The sequence below is a fragment of the Temnothorax americanus genome, unplaced genomic scaffold, assembly GCF_048541705.1.
Source record: "Temnothorax americanus isolate GAGA-0224 unplaced genomic scaffold, ASM4854170v1 Scaffold36, whole genome shotgun sequence".
Lineage (NCBI taxonomy): Eukaryota > Metazoa > Arthropoda > Insecta > Hymenoptera > Formicidae > Temnothorax > Temnothorax americanus.
The window spans coordinates 1389332-1417213 of NW_027509505.1; the positions used below are offsets into that span (position 1 = coordinate 1389332).

Genomic DNA, 27882 nt, shown 5'->3' on the forward strand with positions numbered 1-27882 from the left:
GATGGAAAAATCAGTGATCGCCCGCGCCGGCCTTCCCATATTCTTTCCCCGCGGACAGAGGGAACGTGAAAAAAATTGTGCGTGTCCACGCCGTATATAGGGATGGGGGATTGGAACGGCCGGCGGCCCGTGTATTTGATTAATAAAGTGGCCGCAAAAGAGTGCACTCTCCTCGGACGAGTGGACTCTGGCCCGTTATCGGTTGATATCGACTAGCAGAGCGGCGACAAGCGGCCAACCGGGCGGAAGGCTGTCAACGAGCGCGGGCGAACTCGTTGGGCAATATGATTATCGAAAGCACCAGCCGACAACGACGGCGAATGATTCGAGTTACTGACATTCTCCACAGTCACCGACAGACCTGCGAGCCGATACAATATCGCGCGCGGTGTTATCGGCGATTAATTATCGCGATCGGCAGCGATCGAGTGTTTGTGCTTCCGTAATCCTCGGTGAAAATCTCGGTGGTTGATTAAAAAAAAAAAAAAAAAAAAAAAACAAAGAGCATGCGATGCAATTCGCCAAGTTTTCCCGCGGGGATTTCCGCTCCGAATTAACGGTGCATCGATGTACAGTGTATAATATATGTATATTGATAATGCAACGCGCAACTAATGGCCTTAGAACATATATATAAGCGTCGAAGCGAGTCGTGGTTTTGCAGTTTTCAATGTCACATATTTTTATAAATTTTAAATTTAAACTCGACGGAAAAATAAATTTCCGTTTGCCAGAGAGAGAGAGAGAGCGTGTGTGCGCGTGGAAATACGCGGAGGGTCCAAAAAGTCGGGTTTCGGGGGAAAAAACCGGACGCATATGCGGTCCTTCGGACACGGGCGTGAAAGGAAATAGATATGACCGTTGCAAATCACCGTGTTGCTCTTTCCAAATCATATCCGTTCTGTGTTAAAACTAGGATATGCGTTTCATTCTAACAGAAATCTTTTGACTCTTGCGTCAGCGACGGATACTTGAAAGATATCGCGTCGTGACGCGCCCGCGAAAGAAAATTGCAGTGCTTGAAGTCACGTAGAAGTTTAACGAGTTGAAACAGAAACGCTTCTCATTCCCAAGCTGAAATAGAAATACTTTTTTATATATATTCGATACTTATATAATTAATACAACGTAAAAAATAGGTGCCCTCGCGGTTTCCACAACTTCCGCAAACAACGCGAATGTAACGAACGTAATGAATTTTGATCGCCGATTCAGCGGGATTTCGCTCCTGATGCGATTTCTGCTTTTCTCGCGTTAAGACGCACGCGTTAAGTTATTTCGCGACAGTTGGGACGGTGCGAACAGTTCCGCTTTGTTTGCAGCGTTCGTTAGAACATGATCCTTGAAAAACGCCCGATATTCCTCGTTCTCGCTCTCCACCTCCTCCGCGCGCTCTGCAACGATGACGCACTCACGTCGAAAGGGACAACGATCGCCGGGGACGCCGGCGCCGGGTCGGCGAGATTGGATTACGATGGGGAATCGATGGAGAATCCGGGGAAGATCTACGAGGGCATTTCTAGATCTACGGAGAACAGCTTCGCGAGCCACGATGCGATCACGACTCTCTACGGATCCACTGTGGAACCCCTGACGACCGATTTCCAGCCGGTCACCGATGACGATAAATCCTCATCGTCCACGATTGTCGAGCAGACTACGAGGCCCACTACTGTGCCCGACGATGTGATTACCGTCGATAGTATGATCAATATGACGATCTGCGATCCGACGTGGCCGATAAACGCAAGCGGTAATTAAAATGAAAAAAATCCTACCGATATATAAGAATCAATTGTTCAAGTTAAGAGATTAACGAGTATTTGATAGAGAAAATGCCGATGAGAATCTAAACGTTACAATAATACGGAAACAGAAATATGTATTACAAGATAGAATGTAGAAAAGTGCATGTAAATTTTGATCGCGTACACTTACGTCGTATTGAAGAGGAACTTAAACTTCGTGCAGACGGTGGATGTCTCGCGATAAGCGAGACATGAAACCACCAAGCGATAAATTTACTAAGCCAAAAAAGATTCGGGAAAATATAACATTTTTTCTCGTTATTTTTTTTTGTACAATTTAATAATAATTATGGTTGAATTTTTCGCAAGATTATTAGCGATTATCTCATTGCGATACGTTCCGGGACATCCTGCGCACTCATATTTTGCAATTTTGTTCTTCAGCGGATACAAGCAGGGAAGTGTTTAACTTGACGGGCGAGATAGGCACGGAATGGATCGCTCTCTCGTGGGAATCTCCGTGTGACGTGACGAACGTCTCGGTGATATACTCCATCGAGAGATGCGACGATAAAAATTGCACCCAGACAAACGAGACTAATACCTGGCATAACGCTACCAATCTCGATCCATGCACGCGGTATGCGTTTAAGGTGAAAATCCTTATCGAATCCTGGGTGTCGGACGGAGTCGCGCTGTCAGCCACGACGGATCACGCCAGTGAGTGTACAATTGGCCTGTTTGAGCGTAAAATATGTCCTACCTCTATTGAAATACGAGATTAATTGACGAACATCTTAACCGCGCTGATTCTCCTCAGTTCCGGAAATCGGGGACGTGGTCTCCCTGAGCGTGGGCAACGTCAGCGTCAACGACATCGAATTGACTTGGCGGGCGCCCGAGACGTACGCGAAATGCATATCCAACTATTCGATTGCCCAGTGCGACGAGAAATCCTGCAACGAGACCACAGTTTCCGTCACGAATTACATCGCCAACGATCTCGAGCCGTGCACCAAGTATCGTTTCACCGTTAAAACGGTGACGCCGTCCGTGGAGTCCGTCGGCGTAGATCAAACCGCGGAGACAGCCTCGCCGAGTAAGTTCGAGCCGGCCGTCATCTGGAATTGGTGGAAAAACGTAGAGACACCGTGGAACGCGCCTGCGAAATTTGCGATCGATTTGTTCCCGCGAAATTGAAAGATTATCCCCCATCAAGCTTCACCGCTCGACGCGAACGAGTCCGGAATTAAAGTTCTGTCGAAGCGTGCGCTCCGTCTCTGTGCCCACTTTCCGCCAATTCCAGGACGGATCGGTTTCGATCCTCTCGGCAAATCCGTCTCTGACACGTGGACAATTTGCAGCATTGTCGGCGCCGCAGTCCTTCCACGTAATACCCGGCAATTTTTCGCTGTTCGTTAAATGGGAGCCGCCGGAGTCTGGCACGGCCTGTCTCAAGCATTATCGTGTAACCACGACTTCAGAGACCGATTTCAAGTATACCGACAATACCACGAATACGAATGTGACAATTTCGCATTTGTACGCTTGCGGAAAGTATAACGTGTACATCAGCGCTGTGAACAAAGACGATAAAGAGGGAAACATGATAGATAAGAGCGGTTCCCCGCATCCATACAGTAAGCAAAATTAACTTAGACTTGTTTTTTTTTCTTTCCTCGTATCACACGCACGGTACACAATCCGATGTTAATTCGTCAACGTTCCGTTTCATGAAGATGAATTTAATGAAAAAAATTTTCTCCAATATTTCAGAAACAGATCCACCAAGATCGCATGCTACTACAGGAGTAGTGCCAAGTATCAGAAGCCTGTTGATATTCTGGACCATTCAAAAAGAGAAAAATCATTGCCAGCTGTTGTCTATAATAACTATGTGCAATGTCACGGAAAGAAAGGGGAAAGGCTATGACCCTGAGAATCGCGTGTTCCCGATGAAAATAGATCCCAATACTGCTGCAGATCCTTTTGTCGTACTAAATATAACCGTAGAGGAGCTAAGTCCTTTCACAAGTTACACTTGCTGGGCGCTGGCCGTTAATAACGGAGGATACAGCGACTTAAGTGACGGAGTCAATGCCACAACGTTGGAGGACGGTAAGCACGCGTGCGCTATCTCGTTAGTTTAAGATTAATTTATATCGATTAACTTAATTTATTAGCGAATGAATTTTGCAACTACGCATCTCATTAACATTGCAAGAAATACGTATCAGATTAATCTTGTAAAAAATAAGTAAATTTTCGTGAACAAATAATTTGACGAAGACATTTTATGACGTTGAGAACATTGATATTAACTTCTCTCGTTCATTCTTATTTCTATAATATAATTTTATAAACAATTAGACAAATGATCTTTTAATCTTTTCTACGAAATCAACTTTATAGAGTGAAGTAAAATGATCAACTACCAAATTAGATTGACAATCTTAGCCATAATTATTGATAGGGACTAAGTTCTTTTATGAATTACACTTGCTGGACGCATCATTAATATATATATATATATTGCGGGATATATATTTAATAATTAATTAACTTAATATTTATTAATTTAGATAATATTTCGTGTTACAATTTTAGTGCCGTCTCCACCTGAGTTTTCCATCAAAAACATCACGGACTCGCAATTCTCTTTATCTTGGAAAGAACCGGATTACTTGCCAGGTCATTTAGAAGAATTTGAAATCGTAATCGATTGGAAATCAGAGTATCCGATTCCAAACTGGTGCCTTCGCGAAGAAGATACAGATTGTCCTAAAAAACTTAATGTAAACGGCAGCGTGTTTGAGTATGATTTTGAAGCAAAGGCGTTCACGAATTACAAAATATTTATGAGAGCGAAAACAGGACAAGGGTGGAGCAACAGCAGCGATCCTAAAACATGTTTGAGTAATAGCGCAGGTATATGTTATTTTTTATATCTCTTGATTTCATTATAACGCAAGATTATTCGTAATCCTTAAAATGCTAAGTCGTATTTCTGCGTGTACTATTAATATTTTGTCAAGAATAAAATATTGATACAAATAACTCGAATATTAATATCAAATATTTATGCAATTACATACAAACATCGCTTAATAATTTTAACAACATGGATTTTAACAATGTGGAACGTGGAACCTTTAGCTTCTTCCTCTGTGATTTGAATACTATGATTGTGATTGTTCAGTTCCAGGGGCAATCTCGAAATTCAATTCTTCGTCCATCACGATCAGAGAAAATTTAAATGACACGAACGCATTAGACACGATTCTGACATGGGGCCTGCCGTGTTCGTTGAACGGTGAACTCGAATTCTTTGACATATTGGGGCTTGGTACCAGAGACGGATATTCACCCGATTTTATTTTCGAGAAGCACGAATGCACGGATTACGGTCGCCACGATTACATGTGTTCGATAAATCTGAATGAGTTGAAAGGAGAGTATAATTATAACTTCACGATATCCGCCAAAGTTAAGGATATTGATACACTCGGAGAGCCAGTTAGTCAAAACGTGCTGTATCCTGCCGGCAGTAAGTATATTAGTGTGAATAATTGTCGTTAATAATTTTTCCTCTATTATATTAAGCTATCTTTGGACCTATAATTTATATCAGAATGTCGAGGTTATTACTAACGCGCGCGGCGTTCTTCACGTAAGATGGAAAAAAAAAACTGGACACATTAATTTCCTAAATAAGATACTTTTTCCATCGTAGTACCACCACAGCCCAAAGATGAAGAAATTAAATCGATCACCTTGGATCCATATAACATGCACAAATCTACAACAACCGCCGCTATTTTGCTGCCCTTATTCCCCAATACCAGCGGCGAAATCAAGTTCTACGCGATCATGGTGGCGAAGATGGGATACAATAAAATACAGTCGAATATGAGATTCGATATGAAGAGAAAGTACTGGCCCAATACGACCTCCTGGGAGGAAGCGATGATGAGGGATTTCTCAATCGCGTATCAAGCGACAATGCCAAAGTGGAATCCTTATCGTAGGTGATATGCCCGTAGATAGATGCAAGACGATTGTTTACAAAGTGCTGAAACCTGAAACCCGTCGCGCATGCATTATTAAATGTCTGTGACTCTGTTTAGCGAACTACATTATTGATTACGGGCACGTGAAAGCTGTCAAGTATATGATCGGCGATGACACCACCTGCAAGGAGATTTCGGCAAAGAACGACAAGCGAATGTATTGCAACGGGCCTCTTACACCGGACACGTGGTATCACGTTAGAATGAGGGCGTTTACTGACGGTGGTTACGCCGATTCCGAGACTTTCACGATAAAAACGAGTGAGTATCTTTGTTAACATTGGCCGGCAAATAGTCGGCAAACACTTTACGTAACAGAAATACGTGAAACACATATTATTTCATCCGTTTCCCTTTCTTTTTCGTAACACCATCAGATGCAGAACTGAATGTCGCTCTCATTATCGGAGCTGTATTCGGCATTCTTTTCATGGGAATACTAGTGACGATGATGTTGCTCGTGCGAAGATGCTCGCCGTACATGTAAGTCACGATTTCATTACGTGTAACATGCGTAACGGATAAAAAAAAAAAAAAAAAAAAGGAGCTATTAACGCATATCAATGTGGATATTCTTGTATCTTGATTGAAGATACAAACTACGATGTCGAGAGATACATGGCATATATCTCGATCGGAGATAATTGGAACTCGTTCTACACCGCGTAACGCAGCGAAATAAGATAAGATAAGATTTTTCGTAATCACTGGAAAAAAATTTCAAGCAGAAAGTTGCAACAATAATATTCGGCCCAACCGAAATCACGTCACGGCGAAGCCATGCGTAGGCAGCGTAGGCTCGAAATCCACCGGACAGGTGCACGCGCGTTCATGAACAATGATCGATATTTATTGTATATGACTCACAGGAGAGAACTATAGCTAGAGTGTGAGCAAGGTCGCGCGATGCACGCGCGTCTCTATCGCACGCTAAGATATACAGTACACTACGGTCGGCGTTCGGTGCTCGATGAGGTTTAAACGCGTCGGGCTACCGCGTGCTATTGCTGAGTTCCGAAAAGTCGACGGTATATTTTTAAATTACTTCGGAAATAATTTCAAGCGTGCGCGAGACGCGTGTGAGACAATGGAAATAGCGTCGTCGCAGAGATCGACGGAGATTCGGCTATGACTCTGACTTTTGAGAAGAAATCGAGTCCTTGGGTCCGTTTCTAGCCAGGCGCGTATGTTCATTGCGTAAGTTTTCGTTATTCCCCTACTATGAATGAGTCGCCTACGCTACACCGGCGAAGGAAAGATATGTGTATACAAAACGCGAATGCTATTGCGCACTTCTGATGTTCACGATTCTCTTCGTTGCTTCGACAGCGTTCGTCAAGCGCGTCAGCGGAAAACGTTAAACACATTCAGCGATCACTTTTCTAATATCCATTTACTTTACGTACGCACGCGTATATATTATTACGTGTGTTATATCACATTATTATTTTATTACGCACGCTATTTTACCGTACGTATTATTATGTTATCGTGATATATACAGATTGCACAAGAATCTTAATTCTCGTTTTCTTTTTTCAATAGACAGCCTTCGTCAAACGTAACGTGGATGTATACTCGACGAGAACGGAATAACGAGGCTCTCAGAGAGACAGCAAAAAACACGTCAATACCTTACACATAAAACTTATCATTGAATTTGTTTAAACGAGAAAACGAGAAATTTTTTTCAGCGCGTACACGTACACACACACACACACACACACATATACATGCATATTTCTTCACACGTATCTTATCCTTATTATTTTTTGATCGCGCATTTATTGACTAAATATACGATAAGATATATTAATACGTCTTTTTGCTTTGTGCGCCTTATAGAATAATTCACGTTCGCCGTAATCTCTTCTGTTTCAGGGTGTTCCGAAGATTTCTTCACTCTGACATGCCTGGCTCGCCTGTGCCCGCGCCGTTCACCAGAAAGAAATTCATCAGCCATTGTCAGCAATTGGTGGACAATCCTGGGAAACTGAGCAATGAATTTCGACTGCTTCAGACACTCAGCGTCGACTTGCAGATGCCCACGAATACGGCCTGTCTGCAAGCTAACCGAAAGAAGAATCGCTACTCCGACATTTTGCCCTGTACGAACTTGTTTTGCAATTCACTCGCGCACACTTGCGACTTATACATGATTCATGCTTTCAGATGATTTCTCAAGAGTAAAGCTGGAAGTGATAGATAACGATCCGAACACGGATTATATCAACGCATCATTCATAAGGGTAAATATTTTACATACGCACATGTGGTGTATGCATATTAACTGGACAATCTTCCTCTATCAATGATTGAGATGATTTTGCTCAAGCAAAAGCATTATAAATATTTCTAGGGAACATGAATAAAAACATGATTTTAAATCGCAATTGATTAAGAACAAAAACAGATCTTTTTACAGATCCGAATGAAAAAAATGTGTATGTGTAATGTAAATTCATTTTGCATGCAGGGATATACAGGAGAAGATGAATACATAGCTTGTCAAGGTCCAAAGGAGGAAACTACTTACGATTTTTGGAGAATGGTCAATCAGTATAACGTTAATATTGTAGTTATGCTGACGCAGTTGGTCGAGAAGGGCAAAGTAAATTTTAATCGTCGGTAATAATTTGCATAATATCAAATGCCACTTATTGTACATTGATATTTTTTTCAGGAGAAATGTCATCAATATTATCCGACAATAGGAGAATCTTTTCGATATGAGAACATGACGATACGATGTACGAGTGAATTAGATTTCAGGACGCATACCCAAAGAACGCTTATATTACAAAAGGTTCATCTTCCTTAATGCGAATAGCACGTTTTTAGAAAATTTTTATGCGCAGGATGTATTTATAAAAGATTCGAATAATTGCAGGAAAATAAAAAAAGGACTATCACTCACTTGCACTTTAAAGACTGGCCCGATCACGACGTTCCAGAAGATTTCGATGCGATGATCAATTTTTGCCAAATAATGCGCCGCAATATTTCCGCTAATAAAGGTTTTATCGTCGTTCATTGCAGGTGTGAATAAATTTTCCTTGAATAGAGCTGTTTTGCGTTTCACGACTTCGATCATGGCGTTGCAATTAATTGATTGATTTATACTTCTTAATCAAAGAAAATATTACTTTACAGTGCAGGGATTGGCAGAACAGGAACGTTAATAGCGATAGATATTCTTCTGCAACAAATTAGAGATAATAGGAAATTAGATGTATTCGGAACTGTATATAGATTGCGACATCATAGAATAAATATGGTACAAAGAGAAGTAAGTAATTACATAATTAAATAGTATTAGAATAAACTAGCAAAAAAAACGCATCTAAAATGCGTGTAATCCATATTTTAGTTAAAATAAGATATCGAATGCTGGAACTTAAAAAATTGCAAAGAAACCGACATTTTTACTAAAAAAGGATTTTACTAAATTTTACTAAAAACTGATTTCACGTTTCGTAGAGTCCACGTTACATATATATATATATATTTACAATTTAGAGATATTCTATATATTAATATTTGCGTAAACTCATATAATACAGAAAGAATGTCTTCGTATTTTCAGAGCCAATACGCTTATATATATAATTGTATAAAGCAAGTACTCAAAAATCCTTACTTCTTAAAAACTTGTAAGTATCTCTTACGATATACTATGTTTAGCGTATACTTTTCCAAAACTCACGTTATCTTGCACTCTCGTAGACAAACCACCACCAGTTGAGCCAGTATATGAGAACACCTCTAAGAAAGCCAAAGATACAACAAATTCAGACACAAATCTAGTCAACAATATCGAAATATGTATGTAATATATATTTAACACCTGTGTACATATATACTCTATTCTCTATAGCAGACTAGACGTTCTTTACTCTTTATTATTAATAGTATTAGAGAAAGAGCACGATAGAAATAATACTAATCTATTTTGTACTACAGAATGAGAGTCTCTCCAACTATCTAATACGTGATGAGGTAGGAACAAATGCTTGGATCGCGTTGTCTTCTTTTCGCTTTGCTTTCCTCTCTCGCTTCATTTAATCCTTTCATATATCTATTTATCAGTTATTTAATTATTCTCTGAGCGCTAAACATATAACACGTTCATTGCTTTTCTGTGTGTATGGTTTGAGAGTAATTTTGCAGCTGACATACGTTTACTACGATCATTTACAAACCGGGAATAATGCAATATCGTACGAATAAATTGTATTATAAGCCAGTGATTATTTTTTTGCATATACGTTAAAAAGTAAAATTATATATATTACTGTAATGTTTTTTTCTGAAAAAGCTACAATCACCGAACTGCTTTTCTGAGTCAGTATTATATTGCATAATTGTTTATATTGTTATTTAGCATTCTAGCAATGAATTTTTTCTAATGTACCGCACGATTCATATTGTTCCAGTAAAAAAACATAATTCCGTATCTATGGAGTCTCTGGGATCAATCTCCTTCAATCTTTTTCCTCAGTCAACTTCAACAAGCATAACAAATAGCGGTAAGACCGAAAGAAAATTTTGCGAGTCTAAACCGTTACACATTACATCGAAAATTAAATGACGAGAAAAGGGAGCACAACTTTGTTCAAGATTATATATCTATTTTTAATGTCACTTGCGACAGACTTTATTTAACATAATTTTACTTTAAGATTTGAGGCAGTGCAAATCGACGGGTGCCATAAATGCAAAAACTCATCACATTACTGTAGGTCAGTAACAGATATCAGATATATATTATTATTATATTACTTTTATCGTAAGGACAATGTTGGCAAGTGCTATTTTTCAGGAAAATCCCGAACTCTGGATTGTATCTTTAAACCACTGAGAGACTCGTCGTACAAGCTAAATAGGGAAAATTTAATGCAGGAGAGTCTGCCATTATTAACTTGTTCAAGGTCGGCTGATATACTTGGCGACGGCGTGCAAAATGTAACAAATGGTAAGTCTGACATCTCTTTGTTCAAAAATTAACATTTTATAAATTTTTCATTATAGACATATTTTGCAGATAAGTGAGAGACGACTGAACCATGTATAATTATTTATGTTAAGTTGATCATCGAATGTATAGATATTAGACCAAAATATAAACTGTAATTACGTGTAAATATAACTTTATGGAGGATTGATGGTATATATTTCACGTGTACTATTTTTTATAAATAATCACAAACACTAAATATGCTTATCAGCATTATTATCTAACACGTGCCTTAAACGATCTCTAGTCCAACTAGAAAACATTTTAAATGCCAGAGATGGATATTGTAGCTAGAAAGTATGTTGATAAATATAAACCGATAGTAAAAATAAGAAATTTTATAAAATTCTTCAAAATATATGTATTATTGACAAGAACTATACGTACACACTTATTGATATTTATTGCGCCTCGTACACCTTTATATTCATTTTACTTTATTTATTTTTAACTTTATTATTTATGTGCAATATAAATTATACAACGGAGCTTGCAACGCATTGTCCACTCAAAATCAGATACATCTGATTTCTTCCACGTAACAGCTCGCCTTGAAATAAATATAGCATTAATATCGATATTTAGTAGAGTAATCTTTAGGAGAAACAACTAAACCTCGACCTTTTCTTGCACCTCTATAAACCGTCTCAATGATGTCGATCATTTCCTGTTTGTCTTCCAATGTCCAATTAATTTTGTTATTGTTTCCCGTACCCAAATCTATCATTATGTGCTTGTTCCTGAAGAAGAACATTACCGTACACGGGTCGTACAGCTCATACCTATAAAAGTATACATCGTCGTTGTTAAATGTAATATATATTATTGAAATATTATATTATTACGATATATATATATATATATATATATATATATATCTCAACAATAAATATTAATTAATTAAAATAATTTTTAAGTAAATTTATCTATCTTTAAAAATTAATTATTAACGCAACATACGAACTTACAAAAATATAAGTTTCTACTTACATTTTATTAAAATCTGGCACTTTTGTGATATCCACCAAGTAAATAACGGCAAAATTCTTGACTTTTTCCGCGATATTATAGAGAACTTCGTCCATCTTCATACACATCGGATCCCAATCGTGCCCAAAGCGAATCACCTGGAAATAAAAGAGACATTATTTTCAATGAATTCTAACGCAAAATAATTCTGTCGCGATCGATTTAACATTCATCTATGACGATAGAAAATAAAAGTGAAACTGAAATACATCGCGCATGAAATATTCGACAAACTCACCACGACTCTGTCCTCTTCAGACAGAATGGCTTGATCGACTTGATAGCCGTTTTCCAAATGCGATAGCATGTAAGACATTTTGAGGCGCGCGAAATACGACACTTGCGATTACAAAATAATGCAATTCCGTTTGTTAAAGTTATTAAAGCGATGTTGTTTGAGGTTGGGAAACGTACCGTCCCGACGGAACGCGACGCGACCACGCGACGCGATGACTGTAGCGTAGGTCTGTTCGTCTTACACTTTCAGCACTTTCGGCACTTTCGAAAAAAGTATCGAGAATATTCTAGTCTTCGCTCTTTCTCTTTTCAAATTATAAGAAGTTTGTTCTTCGTAGTTCTCTCTCGTAGCTGATTTCTTTTTATCTTTTTTTTCTTTCTCTCCGACAGCTCGACAGCTAATTATTATACTTATTTTAAGTGTAAAAAGTATACGTTAGCGCTTTTCATTAAAATAATCGATGCAAACGGCATACGGAAAAATTAATTATTTCACGATACATATGCATCCATTATAAAAAAAGACCGCTTTGTCATCTGTGAGACGTATAATTTATTATCAAAAATATTGCGCTTTATATCTTCGAGCAAGTAAATTAACCGTTATTTCTTTTTACATTTGTATGGGAAAGCAACGCGGTAGGATAAACGCATAGTTATTTTTTGGAATTAAGGAGATCTACATATGCTTCTGCGATTAAATCGTCTTCTTTTATGAACAGTTTTCGCACGAGGTTGTCAGCGATGTCCCGTGCCTCTTCTACGTCCTGATCTTCTTTCAGCACTACCTGCATTAATAAATCATTGCAAATTGTTTATATCTTTATACTAATTCATCAGCTACACACAATATATACAATGTAACAAGTAGATTTACAAACCTCCAACTCTATAAAATCACCCAAACCGTCGACTTTGTCAACGTGTATTCGAGTTTGCCCCACAATATACAAGAGTCTCGTCTTCTTAACGATTCCTAGCACACCCATGGCTTGGGACAAAATATTTGTTATTGATTCTACGATATCCGCATTTAGCTCTACTTTGTCGTAAGTAGATAATTTTGGTCCCAGAACATTGGGTCGCTTATACAAAATTAACTCCGCCGCGCCATCCTATAGGACGAGAAAAAAAATGTTTTGTATTAAGATAATAATACAATGTAACGTTAAAACAGGAATCAAAATTTATATACTATGCTTTCGCTCTCTAAATCTTTAAAAGTATCATAAATTTTCGATCGTCTCTTAAAAAGTAATACGTTCCTGAGCGAAATATATATTTTAATCTGCTGAAAATGGAGATGCGTTAATTGAAAAACTAATAATTACTCCAACCTTAAACTTTCGTAACTTTAATCTTCCATCCTTTGCCTTGAAAAATGTGTCGTGCTGCTCGATTTTAACCTCAGGGGTTTCGCTCAGCTCTGTGGCTTTTGCAATGGTACGTTCAATATCTCGAATCACAGCTTTGACATCAATGTTCCTCATCCTCCTGGTTTCCTCAAATTGACAGAAATTTAATTAATACGTTTTATATTTCAGTAGATTTGCACAAAATCCCGTGATATCCTGTCTGTTCGTTACATTTTATCAGATTTATAATTCTATAAATCTGATAAAAATAATCTGATAAAAATAATCTGATAAAAATAAGATATTCAAGCTGAAAAGTACATAGACACACTTAATTCTTTTATTTTGCAATATATATATATATATATATTGCAAGTTTCTTTTCTATGCTGATTTACAATTATGAGATACAACTTGTTTACCTTTTATTAATTTCAATATTTGAAACGTCTAATTATAACACTCAACACTGGATGACGTATCGGCGACGGCGTCCGGCGACGTCGGCAAGGCATCTGGCATATGCGGCATGCGGTGGAAAGAGGAAAAAGACGAAAAATTGGTTATGTCCTGCCGGTTCTGCGCGCGGAAAAAGCAGCTCAGCGACGCTCAATGAGTCTTTATTACGATTGGTTTCAACAATTAGGGTGCCATTACATGGAGCGCGGAAACGCGGAAACGCGGAAGCGCGGAACAGAATAGTAACTAGTAACTAGATTCCGCGTTTCCGCGAGTTGAGTCCCGCACGTTTGAACGGAAAAGCGGAATCCGCTATTATCGTGTATGTATGTATGGCTGCGTTTCGATATTCACTGCCAGTACTTAACGCAGCCTATGTATGTACCCTGGCTTGCATATAAGATATACTTCATAATAACCATCAACATGATGTTTGGATCTATAATATTATACTGCCACTTTTATTAAATAATAAAGTAATCGAAGAGTATGTGTAAAAGCTTTTTTTTTCAATGTGATTAAACAGCTCCGAAATTTGATTGAGTATACTGTATCCGCGTTGACAACGGATTTTGACGCGTTCGTTCCGCGAGTTTGTTTCTCCTTATATTACATGGAGCACAATTTGCGCGGAAAAGCGGAACAGTATAGTGACAAATAGACATTTGTATTCATTTCTTAAAATTGTGTTCACTTAATTCATTGCAATTTTTATTAATATGCTTATCTTTTCAGCTTATCTATTGAATACAAGCATTTTAATCAATAAATACCGTTAAAAATTAATATTTTATAATTCTCCGTTCCGCTTTTCCGCTCAAAATATGCTCCATGTAATATTAAGGCATTCAAAACAGACGGAACGGATCGACGGAAATCTAGTAAATTTTGTCTTCCGCGCTTCCGCGTTTCCGCGTTTCCGCGTTTCCGCGCTCCATGTAATGGCACCCTTAGATCCGGAGTAAGAACCCAAAGGCAAGAACCAATCATATTTTAAATAATCACTGAGCTGCCATTTCCGCTGAACGCACCCATTGGTTCGGACCATGTGCGTATTAACGCACTTTTCTTTCTTTCCATCGTGGTGGGCAATGTGGGCATCGCGTTCGGTTTGGAGTAGAGTTCGGACTTTGGAGCAACGGAAACGGAAAGGAGGAAGTGTGAAACACACTGTACTGACTTGTACATACGTGTACGGGGTACAGGGTACAGTAGCGGGATTAGCGACGACGTGGTGGTCGACCTCGACGTATGTACGGACGACGAATGTCGAGGTTTCTCAGTTTGCGGAGGAGATGCGCGTTCCAGGACTCCCAGGGGACCGCGGGGCAATGAGTAACGACGAGTCGGCCGGAAAGCGGGTCATGAATAGCGCAAAATGAGAAGAACGTTTAACGCCGCGGCGGAGGTCCGTGCAGCGGACTGCCTCGAAGTCGCGAGACGTCTGCACAAGTGAGTCATCCCCATCCCTCATCCCTCCGCTTCCCCGCGTGGGAAACGATAAACGGATACTCTCCTCCGAAAGTGATTGCTTCATCGTGGCGAAAAGAAAAAACTTTCGTAACGATTTTGAAGAGATGCAAGGCAAAGTGATTTTTCGAGAGACGGCGAACCTAACCCACCCAGACCCACCGTCCCGATCGCCACGCTTGTTTTTTTTACTCGCACGTTTCTCGATGACTTTTGCTTTCATCTTTCATCATTTGCAATATATCAGACGCAATCGATCCGATTCTTAGTCCGTAGAACGTCTGCATTTATTACGTAGACGTGTTTGTGTTCTTAACGTGATACGCGAGAGATAAACTGGCAAATGAGAGATTATATTGTTGCATTTACGGTCGAGGGTGTATCTTTGATAATGACCTTCACGTGGCGCAAATGTGCTGGTTCACTCTTGAAACGTACATTTTATTTGTCTGTTAAGAAGCGTGACGGAGATCGTGAAGAAATTGGACGAGCAAAAGAATCGTGCCCTGACAGTAAGCGATATATTTGTTCCATCTGGGAAGATTCGGCGCATGAAACTTAAGGATTATTGCGAGAGACTGATTTTGAAAGACCCCGTTGGAAACGCGCATAAAATTGAGGAGCTACTGTGGAGAAAGGCTTTCTACGATGTTGTGTACACAGCCAAAAAATTACGGAAGGTAACAATAACGATAAAATATATGAGGATATAATAAATTCTATATGTTATTTTATATACACGATATCTCTTTTATATATATAAGTATATGAATATGTACAGAATTTCTTATGTATTACGATACAAAGTAATTATTAATAATATAACAATATTTCAGGGTAATACCTGGAATGATATGGAAAAAACACTGCTTTCGGTCCACTTGGCTGGAGGTGTGGGATATTATCATCATCTGATAATGAGGCTGCAAATGGAATATGATCTAGACCTTGCCGGTGTTGTCGATTTTGCTTTCGTTTACAATGAAAGTATTTCGTCATGCGTAAGAAAATTTTTTAGCGTTCAACTTAGATGGTGCAGGCTAGAAAATAAAAATCTTATGTTAAAGATATATCAATTGATTGTTCATTAATTATGGCAATTACATTCTTGTATACGTGACATCGCGATTCGTAATACGTAGTAATATGATTGTAAATTTATGATAGGCAAGAACTAAAACGGGGCAACCTAAAAATCACACAAAGGAGCTCGAACGATGTGTCGTGCGATTGATCCATCGAAGTTTGGTATGCCTTGGAGATTTGAGTAGGTACAAATTAGAATTAAATTCAAACTGGGATCCAATGATAGCGAACAGATATTATCAGATGGCTATAGCAATTGATCCAAACCTTGGTATGCCTCACAATCAGCTTGGTACTATAGCAGGCAATAAAAATTATGGATTAGATGCAGTCTATCATTACATGAGAAGGTTGGTGTTAATAATAAGCTGTTATTTAACGACGATATATATATATATATATATCCTAATAACTTTATTTTCTTTTTATTAGTATGCAAGTATTTTTTAATCTACATTATAATTCTAATTATTTTTCAGCGTTTTGTGTTCTGAGCCATTTGAGGGGGCAGAAGGAAATTTAAAGAAAATTATAATAACTCAGTCCAGCTATACGGATGAAAGCAATTCTGTCCAGCATTGCGTCTCGCGATTATTTTCTTTATTACGTTTGTGGGATTATGAAAATCCATATTCTGACAAGATAAATCAAGAATGTCAGGTACGTGATAAAACTTGTAAAATATTTGTCGATAATTTTACGGAAACATTTTTCACAGTTTGCAATGATTTTTTTCAACAGGCTCTATTAACCGATTTAGAGAATTGTTTGACAATGGATCAAATCGAGCCAAATAACGCAAATTGTCTAGAAAGCGTGGATGACGTAGAAACATATCTTCAAAATTGTAAAAACAGACCGACGCTTTATTTAACGGACGACATGGTGTTTAAGATTGTGACGATATGCTTAATGTCAATTTCTAGATTAAAGAACAAAGAATCCAACGAAGTACAGGGCGTTGTTGCCATAACTTTAGCGATACTATCGCACGTGCTAGAATTTATAATAACAAAACTCCAAGAAATGATCATAGAAACGGCAGTGCCCGATGTAGAAGCAACCGTGAAAGGAGATACTTATTCTACCAAGTTGAAAAATGCACCGAAAAATCAGGCGTCAACTGAATTGGGAAACAATGGGGATCACGTAGAAGAAAAAGACTCTGCACTGAGCAAAGACAATAATGTACTCAATTTAGATGAGAATATTAAACCCGAGTCGTCAGACAATGGAATCGCGAACGAATCAGGTCCCAAAAAGACTCGCGACAAATCGAAAAGTCTTCTCGACAAGCTTCGCAGACGAAAAAGGAGAACTAGCTCCGATTCGGATGCGAGCGACGTAGACCAATCAACTCTGGCATCGTCCAGTGACGAAGTCAATTCCGATGTGTCTGAGACGGAGGGAGACGACGCATCGTCAGATGACAATACGGACGACGAAGAATCGTCTCCAGAAAATAAAATTCGGACTATCGAAAACGTAGCGCGGATAGCGAAAGAAGAGATGAACGGCCATGGCAGCGATATCACTGAGAAAACGGAGAATCGCGATAAGGACGGTACTGACCATTTGGTTAACGGCCAACGGCACGCGACTGATCAGCAGACGGACTCGAAAGCGACGAGCGACAAGGATTCCGTAACAAATTCCAGCAGCGCCGTGACCATCGCGAACACGGACTCGACTAGTACCTTCGAGGAAGGGAACGCGAACACCATTTTTTACGTGACACAATTGAAGAGGAACTTAAAGTCGGATGACATTCTGAACATATTGGTTGGCAAGGAGATCCTCGTGTCTGTAAAATTGTGCTGCGACTGGCTTCAAAGCAATCCTGACATCGTGAGGATATGCGCCAAGAGTTCGCGGACATTGTTGAAGCGTTTTACGATCCTGTTAAATCTAATCGACGTGGACATCGAGACTCTCGTGCGGGGAAGCGAGGATTCCACGATTCTATCCAGCGTTGAGAGATTGAAGGAGTGTGTGAAAAAGATACCTCTACCCGAGGACATTGATCTTCGAGGATTGAATTTGCTGGAAAACGCTTACAAAACTCTCGATTGGCAAATACTTCGCAAACACAGAATGAACAAGCGGGAAGAAACGCTACTGAGAGTGTTGAAGCTAATCGAATTCGGACATCATCTTTGTACCGTCGAGAATTCAAGGGTGCGGTACGATCAGACCGAGCGATTGTTCGTGGTAACGGACGCGAGCTCCTCGGACGCTCCAAAGGTGATAGGTCTGGACGAGAAGAACTTTGGACCGGAACATTCGAAAGGGAAGCTCATGAGACACATGGGCAAATTGTGGCTGAGCGCCGAAGTTCGAGCTCTAGAGAGTCAATTGAGATCTCGATGGATTTCGCCATACCTCGTTCCCGATCACGAAGCTTTAACCAAGCATACGTCAGCTCTAAAACGCTTGGTATACGCAAAGAAATTTGTGGTGGTTATTCCAGCGGCTGGTAAGTAAATCTGTTGTCGGAAACTATTATCCTATGTAAGATGAACGTTAAATATCGGATACGGTATTAAAAAATTTTCATCGCGATGTATCCAAAGATGAATGCAAGAGTTGTTTTATTTTCTGTTATTTATATAAGACTGCAATCACACATTTACAGTTGTCTCTGCTCTGGATGAAATGAAACGTGTAAGCCCTCAGGCGAGAGAAGCGACGCGATGGCTGGAGAATCAATTGAGACGTGGCACAAGATGTTTACGGGCGCAAAGACCTCACGAGCGTTTGGCGCTGCCGTTAATAAAAGGACCAAGACCAAAGGACAAGGAAGCATGGTTATTTTTCCAGATAATAGAGTGTTGTCACTTCCTTACTCAACAAGCAAAAGTCGGTCTTACTGGCGACGGGGAGGTACCAGTCGTAACCCTTCTGACTGGTTGCAGACCGGATGACGGGAAAGCTATGACTTTCAGTCCCGATGGATTAGCAAAAAGTGCAGGTATATAATTATCGCTTCCGTTTCTTTTTTTTTCTTTCTTATCCTTAGAACGCTGGCACGAAACGAGATTAGCTGATTAATCTCGTTTTATTTATGTGTCTCGTGCGCACATAATAGTAACTAAATTATACAGATCTATGAAAAACATTTTTTTACATTTTTAAAATCGGTGTCTTGAGTTTAATTCTTTGAACGATATTATCGATTAATTGTGTTATATCACACAAAGTTATAATTTTGAATTAAAACATACAAATCTTACAGGTTTACTCTTACAGCAAAATGTAATGTTTGCTCGATATATATTTACTTCGCAGGTGTTAATCTCGAGCACATAGAAGCGTTTCAAATAAAGTGGAAGTCGTCAATCAAGAGTTACGGTTGAGCGAAGTATATCACTCCTGCGGGATTACCTGTCGCTAATCTCATTCAGAGCTACTATCCATCGCTCGGGTACACAACCGGATTTTAAGCCGATCAACAGACAAGCGCGGCAAGAGGGTTGGAAACCCGCGGACATATGAAACGGAAAATCGACGAAATACTCTTTTACTGCCGCTAAATCGGTGCCGGCAGAGAACGTCATTTTCCACCACGGAAGAATCCTAAGTAACGGAACGATGTTTTTTTCTTCTCGCTAATTATTCGTATTGCCATTTATGTTTAAAAAGATTGTATTTTTAAGTAAACGTTTTTAAGTAATCCGCGCGTTCTCTCCAGCACTATTACCCAGTCGACGAGTCGCAGCTGTTTGCAGACGCGAATTAACACGCTGCTGAAAATCGGAAGGCATGAATTTAAATGGGCGTTGCACACAGTCACGCGTTTATTGAAGTAATCGAGGACCGTCCAAATTTGGGATAACGCTGATCGAGATGGTTCTAACTTTGTACACGAGAGAAAAAAAAACAACGTATAAATCTTGTGTTCCATTCAATCATTTCTATCTATAATTATTTTCGTGTTAAATGCTTTTTCGTTTAATTATCTTTGAGGGAATAAGAATATGCGTCTGTGTATTGAAAAACGTATTTTGTGTTACCGCGTTATGTAAAATCGCAAGGTAAGTATAAATAATAAACAAATTTCAATTGGTTCCCGCTCGCCCGTCGTCGCGTCCTCTCTGAAAAAGATTGAAGAATTTGACAATTTGAAATTGGAAATGAATACGAAAAAAAAACAAGCTACGATTCTGAAATGACTAATCGTTCTTATCATTTTAATAATATGCAAAAAAGCAGAATCTCGGTTTTTCAGTGGGAGGAGGCGCAGACCACGCGTTCCATGGGTCCGGTATGATTCCGAGTTGAAAAGTGGACAAGCATTCAAGGCATTTCAATCGAGCGCGCATGTCGCGATTGTCGCGCGCGGCGGTGCTTTTGCGTTTCGGTGGTGGCAGCAGCGTGACATAACCTAGCCGCTCTCGCCGTTACCCGTCGTCGACGTCGTCGTCATCGTTGTCGTGGTAGTGGTGACTGGCGGTGGTTTACGTGGCCCTTCTCCGGCTCGCGATCGCGTGCGAAAACGCCGACGGAATCCACGTAACTCTCGCGCGGTTCGCGCGACTATCCGACTCCGACTTGCTCCGACTATCCGACACCGCGCGTTTATCGCGATGGCCGAGCGCCGTACGTTGGGCATCGTGCACGTTGGTCACCGTCCGGCCGCGAAGTCTCTCTAGTTCCGCGGGGCCACGGAGTCGTCGTGGGTGGAAAAAAAAAAAAATCCAACGTAGTTCCTCGCCGTTGAATCGGGCGCGGTGGACGTTCGGGCCGCGTGCGCGAAGGAGTGTCGTCGGCGTCGTCGCCGTCGCGCGGGTCGTGCCGTGGGTGCGTATTTACACGGTGCGCGGTGCGCAATTCCGTGGTGGCCGTGACTGCCGCGAGATCGAGCGAGAGAGAGGCGGGCGAAGCGGGAGGGATAGAGCGAGCGTACCGAGTATCGCGCGAGCGTCGAAAGTAACGAGTCATCTACCGATCCAAGATGGCAGAAGGCCAGCAGGAGGGTGGCCCGAAGAAGATCACCGTCAACGTGAAAACCCCCAAGGACAAGCAGAGCGTGGAGATCGAGGAGAATGCGACGATAAAGGAAGTAAGTGTTCGACGACGATGTCGGCAGGGAGCCACGTCCCCCTCGCGTGCCGTTCGCGGGGCTCGCGCCGCTCTCTTGGCGCCCCGCCAGGCATCAGCTGTCAAACCGATTGGGTTGGTTCGGCGTCTCTAATCTCTTTGTTTGTTTCTTTTTCTCCCCCTTTCCTTCCCGCGGCGAACGCGTGCCGCGTGCCGGCAGTTTAAGGAGGCGGTCTCCAAGAAGTTCAACGCACAGGCCGATCAGCTGTGCCTCATCTTCGCCGGCAAAATCATGAAGGATCACGAGACCCTCAAAACGCACAACATCAAGGACGGTCTGGCGGTGCACCTGGTGATCAAGGCCCCGCGCACCGCCACCACGCAGAATCAGGAGTCTAATTCGGCCTCGAGACCACAAGGTAATTCACCAGGCTTTGCTTTAATTTAATCAAATATAACAATGGAATTGAACCTCGATACGTTTGACACGTCATATCCGCGAGTCGTGGAATGTTCCGGTTAACATGCCGGTGCGGATACAGATAACCAATAGAACTTAAAACAAAGTATTTCGTGATCCACAGACGACGCTCGCCAAAACTTTACGGTATATCTAAAAAAGTTTCTTAGAGAAATGTGTAAAAATAATTTGTGTATATATAAATTGAAATTATAGCTTTACAAATTTTTAATGTAATAACGTAGACGATCTTTTATATTTGGAATTATGTTTAAATGAGCACAACCAAGGATCGTTGTGCCAATGAGAGCTTTCAAGAATATTTAAGTTTTAAATTTGTACAAGCACGTGTTTATATTATAGAGGCAGGTATATAGCGCGATATCGCGAATGTTAATATTGGCAATTGTGCATAAATTACAGCTGATATCGGTGCCAGTCCATTTGGCTTGGGGAGTTTAGGTGGACTGATGGGATTGGAGTCCCTTGGATTAGGTTCCGCTAATTTCATAGACTTACAGCAACGTATGCAACGGGAATTGCTCTCGAATCCGGAAACGATGCGTCAAGTGCTCGATAATCCGCTGGTGCAGAGTTTGATGAACGATCCGGAAAACATGCGCAATCTGGTCACCGCCAATCCCCAAATGCAAGAACTGATGCAACGTAACCCGGAAATCAGTCATATGTTGAATAACCCCGAGCTTTTACGGTAAGTAGACGTACGTTTTAAACTACGATCAAAATCCACTTAATTTGAATACGATAGTCGAACTATGTCTCCTTTTTTATTCTCCTCGAGCACGTGATTTATGAATCACGTATATTACGCAGTATTAAAGATTGTATTTCGAACGAAGGATTGATCTCAAATCGAATTTCTCTCTGTTCCTACTTCCTTATTGGATCAGTTACGGTTGACATTTTTCTCCAGTGCTATTTCTTAACTTTTAAATATGTTCTTTATTTGTATTTTCAAGTTGGTTGTCGAGTGGCGGTCGGTATTTTAAAATACGGTTTAGAAACTAGATACCTGCTCGTTGCGCAATATTGCGCAATATTATTCAAGAAAATTCATTCCCAGGCAAACGATGGAGTTGGCACGTAACCCGTCGATGCTGCAGGAATTGATGCGCTCGCACGATCGAGCTCTGTCTAATCTTGAAAGCATACCTGGTGGCTACAGCGCCCTACGTCGCATGTATCGCGATATCCAGGAACCGATGCTAGCGGCGGCGACGATCGGTCGTAATCCCTTTGCCGCTCTGGTGGAGAACAACAATTCCGATCAGGACTTGCAGAATCCACAGCAGGGTCAGGAAAATCGAGATCCGTTGCCGAATCCGTGGAATCAGAGCCAGACCGACGGTGGGACGGGAGGAGGTCAACAGGGAGGTCAGCAAGGCAGAGGTTTGCTGGATTCGCCGGGTATGCAGAGCCTCACGGCACAGATGATGGAGAATCCACAGTTAATGCGAAACATGTTGAACGCTCCGTACACGAGATCTATGCTAGAGGCGATGGCGGCTGATCCGGGGATGGCCAGCCGGGTGATCGCAGCGAATCCGTTCCTTCGCGGTAATCCACAGATGCAAGAACAAATGCGCGCAATGATGCCCGCCTTCGTTCAACAGATGCAAAATCCGCAGATGCAGAGCGTCGTCACCAACCCGGACGCTCTGGCTGCCATCATGCAGATACAACGTGGTATGGAGCAGTTGCGCACCGTCGCCCCCGAACTCGTGGAAAAGTAAATTTTTTTTATTCTCACTTTACCGCCAGTCTTAGATCGATATTTTATTGGCGCGTGACGCTATAAGTGCGGACGTATGTGCGGGTGTGTTTCAGCATGGGCCTCACGGTCCCACCCGCGCCCACAACGCCAAACACGGGCGGCACGAATTCCAGCGTACCGACCAGCCAACCGTCGGATGGCAACCAGCAAGACGCGTTTTCTCAATTTATGGCACGGATGGTAAGAACAATGGTTTAATTTCCAAAGTTATACATTGCACGTTGATTTTCTTCAAGAAAAACAACGATTTAGAAACGACGTCTTAAATTGATTCAATTCATTTAAATACGTGCTAATGCTCTTTCGAAACAATACAGTCTTACAGTCTTTAATAATGAGAATTAAAAAAAATGTGTCTTGTAACGCACTACTAGCATTTCGATACAATAAGAAGCATTTTCCACGTCTATTTGATTATATAACATTCAGATTCCTTATACAAGTATCGTATCACGTTCCATTTTTGCGTATTAGGTTTCTGCAATGGCATTGAATCAAGGTGTAGAAGTCGACGGTCAACCTGTACCTCCACCGGAGGAACGTTACAGAGCACAGTTAGAGCAACTTACGGCTATGGGTTTTCTTAACAGAGATGCTAATTTACAAGGTTAGAGTCATCCTGACAACGCAGTTTTCACTTTCTGTCTGATTCGTTTCCTTTGTTAATGCAAGAGTTGGAAAAAAATAATTAAACGGATTCGTCTTTCATCAATATAATATATTTTCAATACGATATCGTTCGATCGCACAAACGGTGTTGCGTTTTGATGTTAAAAATTAAATAGTGTTTTTTAATAATATTTAGTAATTTTGAACATACGGTAATATATATTTCTGTAATATTTCACATTAATAACGAATGCCTAAAATACCCTTTTAATAATGTTCTTTTTTATTTTTCAGCGTTAATCGCCACGTTCGGAGACATAAATGCTGCCGTTGAGAGACTACTCTCCGATGGACAAGTGTCTATGAGCTAACCACCAATCTGCAATACCGTTATTCCAATATTACCTTTAATTTTATCCTTATTTACCTTTTACGTTGATGTACGTGAGAGATACTTGAGGTAACTGGCTGTCAAAAATTATAAACTTATATCCTCCCTCCCTCCCTCCCTCTCTCTCTCTCTCCCTCTTCTACCTTCTACCCCCTTTATCTCAGTCTTGACGGAATACACGCTACTCATTCGTTCAATTTGCAGTTTTTCTTACTTAGATTCAGATTTATCTGTGTTTTAGACGATAGATAGAGAAATGTCAATGGTACGGCCATTACTACTCGTTTCGCGATCGGTCGTTTCTCTCTTTCGAATCTCTGTTCTTGGTTCTTCGTCCGTGTATCCTCTTCGATGTGCTCTGTATGCAATCAATTTTCCGTCGTTTGTCGAAACACAGAAAATCGACCGTAGCTCGGTTGACGTCGCTTTCCCATGTAAATTTCTTTACGAACGTGTGGGGGATGATTACGAGTAGATCGTAACGCGATGATATTTACGATGATTTATTACCGCGTAATATCTTTACGACGTTTCTTAGGAGCATGAACGCGGAACCTGCATGGAAAATATAGCGTGCCGCTATATATTTAACAAAATCGCTTTCACGGCTTGGTCGGATCGATCGAGGTGTATTCGCGGTACGGTCAATCATCCCTTTCGCTTTCAGACATCCCGATACCCGTAATCCTATAGCGAGATGCGTTATTCGTGTGTTCTCAATAAAGGAACAAACGAACTCGGTTGAAATCCGTTGGGAATGAATGTAACGCTTTTTTGGTGCACGGATTTCGTACGTATTTTATATATATATATATACGTAAATGAGATATACGTCGGAATATTGTCGAGATCCGCGTTATATTCGAAGAGCACGGTTTGACGGTCCGTTCTACAACACGGTTTCCACGTAAGTTTTTATAGATACCGAGAGCGTAAAAATAACAACAACGGCTTTCTTTAACTCGCATACCGATGCGCACTGCATCTTTGTTGGTTTAATTTGATCGTAGAATAAAACCTACTATAATTAAGCGTTATATGTCTCGTAATAACAAATTTAGACATTTGTAGCGCGATAATTGAGAAACATACGGCATACAACTTGTTTATAGAGGATTGTGCTCGATAAAAGATCGAACGCCCACATGTGAGACATGTGAACTCGAAAGAAAAAAAAACACCTAATCGTCGGTTAGCTCTAAGGCAGTCTAAGACACAAGGATAAAAAGAAAAAAAAAGAAGATGTATGTTGTAAATTATCTTTATCGAAGAGAAAAGCAGTTATATATATATATATATATACATATATATGTATAATTTTAATATTTTTGATCGATGTACGATTACGATAAATATCCATGCGCATTATATTATCGTTTACGCGTATTCGTTATACTTTACTGAGAAACGAGACATTCTGCTGTAAAAAAAAGCGATTATATTACGAAATAAAGTTACGGTTGATTCATACTCGTTGACGAAGCGCTATCCAGCACCCTGCTGACCCTGCCGCCAAAGTGAGATCGTCGACGAAAAAAAGAGCTAGATTTTAAAAATAATTTGATTTTTTTGCGCTTAATTTTCTTGTAAGATTACGAATACTCCGATTGCCTTTCGCGGCCGACCTCGGCCTCAGCTCGCGGTTCCTTCGGTACGGGGTGTAAGTGCGACGGGGTACGGTCGCGGTCGGTCCCCGCCCCGGGGCCGGGGGCCGGGGCGACCGAGCGAGTCGGTACGTCCTGGGTCGTTCGGCCGCGGGCCGGTTCGGTTCGGTTCAGTCGGCGCCGCTGGTCGCAGCTGGTCGGCGCGTGAACGTGCAGCGTGCAGCGCGACGTGACGCGACGCCGGTTACGGGATTCAGGGAGCAGCGAGCAGCTGCCGGCTGCCGCTCCTCGCGAGAGAGCCGAGTCTGCCGAGCGTCGGTCGACGTTTCGCCCCGCGAGAAACCCGTTGCCGAGCCTGCGCGCGTGTGCGGTCGGTACGCGGGCAGCCCCGTTGGCTGGCTGGCTGGCTGATTAGTCGGTTGGTTGGTCGGCTCGGCGGTGCACCGAGACCGAGCAGTCCGAGCACCCTCTCGGCCTCTCACGTGCGTGCCCGCGCGCGCATCGCGCGTTCCCCGTCCACGCGCGTCGTGTGCGCGTGTGTGTGGTGGGTTTGAAAATTTGAAAAGCGAGACGTGCGCGAGTGCGGCGAACAGCCCGCACGGTGCAGGCTGCAGGCTGCAGGTGCCTTTTCAGTCGCGCGAGTTGGCGCGAGTCGCGGCCCGCGGGAAGAAAGGCGGCCGCCGTCGCCGGTCGAGAAGGAAGGATTTTTTTTATCTTCTCCCACGAAGGAGGATTCGCGCGGTCGTCCTCTTCGTTTCTTCGCGACCGTCGTCGTCGGGAACATCGGCGGTACAGCCCAGCGGAATGTGGCACGAGGTGAGTTAGCTGCCCGCGCCCGGTTTCGCTTACCCAGGGACGGACTCCGGCAGGCGAGAGGGGCCAGCGGGGCGAGCCTTTTCGCCGCGCTCCTCTCTTTCTTTTTTTCTCCGTCGACATCTCTACCCGCCCGAGAGCGCACGTTTTCGATTCCTTTCGCCAAATTGCCGCGAATAGACGCGGAGCCTCGCGCGGACGCGCCAAAATCTCTCGCGCGCTACTCCGCCTCCTCTCTTCCCGTCTCTTTCTCCGTTTCTCTCGCTCCGCTCCGCTCTCCGTCTCTCTCTCTCTCTCTCTCAGCGCGTCTCGAGTTCTCCTCTCGGCATACCGAAACCGGTATATAATTTCGGTGAGCTCCAGACTTCCGTACCGTAGAGATGCACGAGCACGAACTCCGTCTAGGTCCTGCCGCGGCGCGTTTTCCCTTTTTGTTCTCTCTTATTGTTTCTTTATTCGGCCGAGATCCGTCACGCTTCCCGCATTCCGCGCATTCGTCGGGCCGAAACGTCACGAACGTCCGGACGTCCGCCGTCCCGCGAACGTGAGACGTGAGACGGCGAGAGACGACGAGAATATTCCGTTAGCGCGCGAACACGCGGCGTGAGGCGCGACGGCGACGGCGTCTCGCCGATCAGCGCGGCTCTCAGGCTCTCAGGCTCTCACGCACGGGACGTCGCGGACCGGGGAAGCCGGTTT

At 41.8% G+C, this 27882-nt stretch overlaps 6 protein-coding genes across 9 annotated transcripts in view; 4 read left to right on the plus strand and 2 right to left on the minus strand.

Moving 5' to 3' along the window:
• Positions 1–71: 71 nt before the first annotated feature.
• Positions 72–10992, plus strand: LOC143901847 (receptor-type tyrosine-protein phosphatase beta-like). Of its 2 annotated transcripts, XM_077414447.1 has the most exons (22): positions 76–1753; positions 2193–2468; positions 2569–2847; positions 3113–3388; positions 3525–3866; positions 4356–4676; positions 4948–5295; positions 5482–5772; positions 5876–6079; positions 6196–6301; positions 7700–7926; positions 7991–8067; positions 8295–8429; positions 8502–8624; positions 8709–8857; positions 8972–9107; positions 9405–9471; positions 9545–9643; positions 10255–10347; positions 10501–10560; positions 10641–10793; positions 10850–10992. In XM_077414447.1, the coding sequence occupies exons 1-22, from the start codon at positions 1336–1338 to the stop codon at positions 10864–10866; spliced, it is 4197 nt and encodes a 1398-aa protein (XP_077270573.1). In that variant the 5' UTR covers positions 76–1335; the 3' UTR covers positions 10867–10992. The 2 variants fall into 2 exon arrangements, with proteins under 2 accessions (XP_077270574.1, XP_077270573.1); XM_077414448.1 differs by lacking the exons at positions 10255–10347; positions 10501–10560; positions 10641–10793; positions 10850–10992 and adding an exon at positions 9782–9817 and having other exon boundaries at positions 72–1753.
• A 189-nt stretch (positions 10993–11181) lies between these two features.
• On the minus strand, positions 11182–12482 carry Dim1 (thioredoxin-like protein Dim1). 2 transcript variants are annotated; one of them, XM_077414488.1, is made up of 4 exons: positions 12103–12482; positions 11826–11962; positions 11469–11617; positions 11182–11385 (listed from the first exon to the last, which is right to left on the minus strand). In XM_077414488.1, the coding sequence occupies exons 1-4, from the start codon at positions 12178–12180 to the stop codon at positions 11312–11314; spliced, it is 438 nt and encodes a 145-aa protein (XP_077270614.1). In that variant the 5' UTR covers positions 12181–12482; the 3' UTR covers positions 11182–11311. The 2 variants fall into 2 exon arrangements, with proteins under 2 accessions (XP_077270614.1, XP_077270615.1); XM_077414489.1 differs by having other exon boundaries at positions 11252–11617.
• A 148-nt stretch (positions 12483–12630) lies between these two features.
• LOC143901861 (uncharacterized) lies at positions 12631–14080 on the minus strand. Of its 2 annotated transcripts, none has more exons than XM_077414486.1 (4): positions 13879–14080; positions 13439–13603; positions 12983–13216; positions 12631–12889 (listed from the first exon to the last, which is right to left on the minus strand). In XM_077414486.1, the coding sequence occupies exons 2-4, from the start codon at positions 13589–13591 to the stop codon at positions 12758–12760; spliced, it is 519 nt and encodes a 172-aa protein (XP_077270612.1). In that variant the 5' UTR covers positions 13592–13603; positions 13879–14080; the 3' UTR covers positions 12631–12757. The 2 variants fall into 2 exon arrangements, with proteins under 2 accessions (XP_077270612.1, XP_077270611.1); XM_077414485.1 differs by having other exon boundaries at positions 13439–13595; positions 13879–14077.
• Positions 14081–14879: 799 nt separating this feature from the next.
• Positions 14880–20144, plus strand: Smg5 (Smg5 nonsense mediated mRNA decay factor). Its single transcript, XM_077414449.1, has 8 exons — positions 14880–15367; positions 15843–16065; positions 16222–16386; positions 16553–16821; positions 16951–17131; positions 17213–18947; positions 19107–19442; positions 19760–20144. The coding sequence occupies exons 1-8, from the start codon at positions 15294–15296 to the stop codon at positions 19825–19827; spliced, it is 3051 nt and encodes a 1016-aa protein (XP_077270575.1). The 5' UTR covers positions 14880–15293; the 3' UTR covers positions 19828–20144.
• Positions 20145–20850: 706 nt separating this feature from the next.
• On the plus strand, positions 20851–24885 carry Ubqn (ubiquilin). Its single transcript, XM_077414471.1, has 7 exons — positions 20851–21533; positions 21732–21930; positions 22395–22683; positions 23056–23721; positions 23820–23946; positions 24241–24373; positions 24670–24885. The coding sequence occupies exons 1-7, from the start codon at positions 21426–21428 to the stop codon at positions 24744–24746; spliced, it is 1599 nt and encodes a 532-aa protein (XP_077270597.1). The 5' UTR covers positions 20851–21425; the 3' UTR covers positions 24747–24885.
• A 151-nt stretch (positions 24886–25036) lies between these two features.
• The window catches only part of LOC143901850 (uncharacterized), a 32224-nt gene continuing 29378 nt past the window's right edge, over positions 25037–27882 (plus strand). Inside the window, exon 1 of the mRNA XM_077414456.1 lies at positions 25037–27186. The gene's annotated coding sequence lies outside the window, so the exon portion shown is untranslated. The remainder of the gene's footprint in view (positions 27187–27882) is intronic.

Excerpts from the sequence above, each read along its gene's own strand:
- LOC143901847 (XM_077414447.1), top strand. The coding sequence starts at position 1,336 with ATGATCCTTGAAAAACGCCCGATATTCCTCGTTCTCGCTCTCCACCTC. Across the intron at positions 1,754-2,192 it reads GTGGCCGATAAACGCAAGCG|CGGATACAAGCAGGGAAGTG; the intron begins GTAATTAAAATG and ends TTTGTTCTTCAG. Across the intron at positions 8,430-8,501 it reads AGTTGGTCGAGAAGGGCAAA|GAGAAATGTCATCAATATTA; the intron begins GTAAATTTTAAT and ends TATTTTTTTCAG.
- Dim1 (XM_077414488.1), bottom strand. The coding sequence starts at position 12,180 with ATGTCTTACATGCTATCGCATTTGGAAAACGGCTATCAAGTCGATCAA. Across the intron at positions 11,963-12,102 it reads CTGAAGAGGACAGAGTCGTG|GTGATTCGCTTTGGGCACGA; the intron begins GTGAGTTTGTCG and ends TTTTATTTCCAG. Across the intron at positions 11,386-11,468 it reads CATTGAGACGGTTTATAGAG|GCGAGCTGTTACGTGGAAGA; the intron begins GTGCAAGAAAAG and ends ATTTATTTCAAG.
- LOC143901861 (XM_077414486.1), bottom strand. The coding sequence starts at position 13,591 with ATGAGGAACATTGATGTCAAAGCTGTGATTCGAGATATTGAACGTACC. Across the intron at positions 13,217-13,438 it reads TAAAGTTACGAAAGTTTAAG|GATGGCGCGGCGGAGTTAAT; the intron begins GTTGGAGTAATT and ends CTCGTCCTATAG. Across the intron at positions 12,890-12,982 it reads GTGATTTTATAGAGTTGGAG|GTAGTGCTGAAAGAAGATCA; the intron begins GTTTGTAAATCT and ends TTATTAATGCAG.
- Smg5 (XM_077414449.1), top strand. The coding sequence starts at position 15,294 with ATGAGAAGAACGTTTAACGCCGCGGCGGAGGTCCGTGCAGCGGACTGC. Across the intron at positions 16,822-16,950 it reads GTCTATCATTACATGAGAAG|CGTTTTGTGTTCTGAGCCAT; the intron begins GTTGGTGTTAAT and ends ATTATTTTTCAG. Across the intron at positions 18,948-19,106 it reads GGTGGTTATTCCAGCGGCTG|TTGTCTCTGCTCTGGATGAA; the intron begins GTAAGTAAATCT and ends ACACATTTACAG.
- Ubqn (XM_077414471.1), top strand. The coding sequence starts at position 21,426 with ATGGCAGAAGGCCAGCAGGAGGGTGGCCCGAAGAAGATCACCGTCAAC. Across the intron at positions 22,684-23,055 it reads AATAACCCCGAGCTTTTACG|GCAAACGATGGAGTTGGCAC; the intron begins GTAAGTAGACGT and ends ATTCATTCCCAG. Across the intron at positions 23,722-23,819 it reads GCCCCCGAACTCGTGGAAAA|CATGGGCCTCACGGTCCCAC; the intron begins GTAAATTTTTTT and ends GGTGTGTTTCAG.